The sequence below is a fragment of the Merops nubicus genome, unplaced genomic scaffold, assembly GCF_000691845.1.
Source record: "Merops nubicus isolate BGI_N331 unplaced genomic scaffold, ASM69184v1 scaffold20770, whole genome shotgun sequence".
NCBI classification, from domain to species: domain Eukaryota; kingdom Metazoa; phylum Chordata; class Aves; order Coraciiformes; family Meropidae; genus Merops; species Merops nubicus.
In genome coordinates this window covers 34,005-37,709 of record NW_008581213.1, presented here as the reverse complement: position 1 = coordinate 37,709, position 3,705 = coordinate 34,005, and the positions used below count along the sequence as shown (strand labels likewise).

The window sequence follows — 3,705 nt, the reverse complement described above, 5'->3', positions numbered from 1 at the left end:
AAACGGCCTCCCGGGGGGCTCGGTGTCCTCCCGTTAGGGACAGAGCCCAAAGCTGCTCTCACACATTTGGGGGGGCCGTTTTCACCCCCCTTTTCTCTCTGTCCCACTCGAGCCCTTCTGAGGACAAAGTTCCAAAACGCCACCAGGAAAAAAGCAGGAACAGGAAATCGGGACAAAGCAATAAAAATTCTGAATCTTTTATACCCTGGAAATCTTTTGGAGTGAGAAAACCCAAACTTTTGGTCTGGTTTTACTCTAAATCTCATTGTAAGAGTCACACCGATGGGAAGAAAAAAAAAAACACATAAAAATACCTTTATTAGAGGAGTTCTAGCCAAAAGACTTTGCTGATTTCTTTCACTTTTATTTTTTTTAAGCTGATTGCTTAGAATGAATCTGAAAGAGTTCGTGTTGTTATCCAGCCTGTTCAGAATTTTTACTGGAGTTTCTCTGGTTTCTCAGACTCTGCTCTGCAGCTGCTGCCTTTGCTAAAACCAACCACTCTGGGACAGTTCATGTTTCTTCTGAAGAAACCCCCTCACCAACCTCCTGTCTTCCTCCTGCTGTAACCCCCCCAGATCCATCCATCAGATCCGTTGCTCCTGTCCCTCATCCTCCTGGTTTTGGGGAGCCAGGAGCATGGACAATGTGTCCAGCTATCTGTGATTTTTCTTCACCCCTGGTTTTCCGGGGGGGGCTCAGCTCCTCTGTGCCCACACCCAGTCCAAGAGCTGTTCTAACCACCTCCCAAAACCTTCCTGAGGGTGTATCGAAGTGCTCAGAGTTGGCAACTGCTTTGGGAAATACCATTTGTAGGCAAATTTGTTAATTTTCCAGAGAATGAAGCTGAGAAATTGCTGGGATTCACCTTAATAGATTTTTAAGAGGAAACATTATCTGCTTGGCTGCCGGTAATATTTCAAGATCTAGCTGGGGCTGAAGGCAGGATCTGAGCTTCCTTCAGCCTCCCGTGCTCAGGATGAGAGCCTGGAGGCAGAGTGGGGGCTGTGCTGACCTCCCAGCCCAACAGAGCTGCTGGGGGTGCCTCTCCTCTTCTCACCACTGACCATCTCACCCCACCAGGGAGCCTGGAGGGGCAACAAAATGAGCAATCAAAAGGGAGGAGTGATTCTTGAGGGGCTGAGACCTAACGACAGGAGAGCAGGATGAGAGGACATCTCCCTGCAGTGTTTTAAAGACACAATCTCAGCTCTGATGCCAGCTGTGTTTTCACAACTCTAAGAATTGAGATACTGTCCTAAAATCCTGAGCATCCAAGAAGCACCTGAGGACCCTTCAAGGAAGTGGGAACCAGCACAGGCACTACAGCCTCTGCCTGTCTTGGCTCCATCTTCTACTTCCCTGCAGCCATGGGGCTATGGGGATGGCTACTAACCCTCCTCTGGAGCCTGGGTCTAAAGAATAGAGATGAGGAAAGAAAGATCTTTGGCTACTAATGCTGTCCTGGGCAACCAGAGGTTCATCCTGGGGCTGGTAGAGGACCTGGAGCCAGTGTGGAAGAGGACATTGTGCTGCCACGAGGAACCAGTTAGAAACTATCTGAGCAGTGTTTGCTCTGTTGGAGGCATCTCCAAAGCAAAGGCTGGACCAGAGTTGGGAGTTTTCCCCCACTGTTGTGCTTGATCTCTTTTCCCCAGGGTAAAGTGGCCATCAGCTCCTCCAGCCCCATTGCCACAGCTTCGTTGCCAGCCCTGTCCCAGGCCAGACACACACCCCTCAGCCAGGGGGAGATCTTCAAGCTGCCAGGCAGGCTGAGTGAGTAGATGTTGAGCAAGTCAATGGTGCTTAAAAAAGGAGCTCTCACAGAGTGGGACGTGGTGAGTAGAGCCATGGTGTCCCCTCCAGGGACCATTCCCTGCTGTCGAGGGGGACAGGCTGGACCAGTCATCAGGGTCCACTTTCTCTTTGGGGTGTTTCTGACCTGTGAGTGCCTAATACAGAGGGAGGGTTTGGTGGTGGGGAGGAGCAGTATCCCCCCCTGCCCCTCAGCAGCCTGCAGGGCTGAGCTGTTTCCGAGCCTGCCCCTGGTTTCAGGAATCCAGCCCTCCCTGTGGAGCAAGGAGGACGTGATCCACTGGCTGAGGTGGGCTGAGGAGCAGTGTTCCCTCCAGCAGACCCACGAGAGCAGGTTCCAGCTGAACGGCAGAGCCCTCTGCATCCTCACCAAGGATGACTTCAGACACCGAGCGCCGAGCTCAGGTCAGCCCCAGTGCAGGGCTCTCTGGGGACCACCCGAGCAGAGCACGAGCTGTGACCTGCTGAGAGGGGCTGGCTGGGTCCCAGCAGAGCAGGCTTTAGCTCTAGCAGTTGGGTGCTGGAGAAAAGGACAACCTTCTTCCTTCCTTTTATCCCCCTGGACTGTAGATGCTTTGGGATGGGGAATAAACTTCTCACTCTGTAGCCCAGAAATCCAAGCAACAACATCAGCTGAGAGGACCTCTAAGACAAAGCCACCTGAGCTGACCTTCTTCCCCTGCAGGTGATGTGTTGTATGAAATACTCCAGTATATTAAGACTCAAAGAAGAGCTCTGGTGTGCAGCCCGTTGCTGAACTCACCCTTCAGGGAAGCCAGGAGCACAAAGAAAGGTAGGACAGAGAATGGCAGCTGTCCATCAAGCTGCCCTCAGCTACAGGGGTTTTCACACATCTGGGGTTTGAAGCTCAGCCAGCAGAACCCATCCCAGTTGCACACTACCTGAGCAAGGCAAGCAGGACAGACCTGGAGGTGTCAGCCAGGTCCAACAAAGTCCATGTCATCAAGGAACTTTATAGTCCTGAAGAAGGTCTGGTCAGAATGAGGCCTAGACAGCACCAGGGGGATCCATGGTGGCCAGGGAAGGCTGGGGCTGCACTAGGAAGTCTATCTGCAGATGGAGATCAGGATCAAGGAGGGTCAATAGCCAGACAGATGGACAGCCCTGGCTGAAGACTAGTCCTCCACAGGCTGAGAACCAACCTCTGGTGTCCCTCCCCTTCTGTTTCAGGGTATTAGAAGATCTCCTGGGACCTGCCACAAAGACACCCCAAGGTTGAGTTGTTGGGGTTTTCTTTATTTTCACAGGCACAGACTGCAGTGCTGAGGCTGCCCCAGTTGCCCCAGTTGCCCCAGTTTTCTCCTGCCAGGGTTGTGTGAAACAACCTGTGTCCCACATTGAACCTCTCCCACCAGAGCCTGGAGGGCAGCTGCAGGGCAGGTGCCATCTGCTCTTTTCCTGGCACCCTGTCAGCCCCAGTGGATGGGAAAATTGCAGGTGAATGTGAATTTATAGCCTGGCTCCTGGGGAAAGGAGATCGTGCTTTGTCCTGTCTGCTCATCTCTCTCCCTTCCACTTCCTCCATGGATCAGCGTGTGCTTTGCTGCCTCAGTTTCCCCACCTGAAGAGCTGTAGTTCTGCTTGTCTTTTGAGGCCTAGCAATAAAAGTGCTGGGCAGGAGCTCTGGGCTCCTCTCCCTCCTGCTGCCATTGCTCAGGGGTGCAGTTGGGTCGGGGATGACCCTCGCTGGTGCCTCGGTGGCAGCTCTGTGATGATTTGTTCTCCCCCGTGGCTCAGACTGCAGGCTGCTGTGGGACTACGTGTACCAGCTCCTCTCTGACACCCGTTATGAGCCCTACATCAGGTGGGAAGACAAGGAGGCCAAGGTCTTCCGCGTCGTCAACCCCAACGGGCTCGCCCAGCTCTGGG

The 3,705-nt window shown here is 53.2% G+C and overlaps 1 protein-coding gene across 1 annotated transcript in view; it reads left to right on the top strand.

Moving 5' to 3' along the window:
- The first annotated feature begins 1,428 nt into the window (after nucleotides 1-1,428).
- ETV7 (ets variant 7) overlaps nucleotides 1,429-3,705 on the top strand; it is a 3,922-nt gene continuing 1,645 nt past the window's right edge. The window contains 7 exon segments of the mRNA XM_008949245.1: nucleotides 1,429-1,512; nucleotides 1,659-1,776; nucleotides 2,056-2,220; nucleotides 2,501-2,608; nucleotides 2,683-2,810; nucleotides 3,192-3,273; nucleotides 3,574-3,705. The exon segment at nucleotides 3,574-3,705 is cut by the window's right edge and continues 1 nt beyond it. Of these exon segments, the coding sequence (XP_008947493.1) occupies nucleotides 1,429-1,512; nucleotides 1,659-1,776; nucleotides 2,056-2,220; nucleotides 2,501-2,608; nucleotides 2,683-2,810; nucleotides 3,192-3,273; nucleotides 3,574-3,705 (817 nt within the window).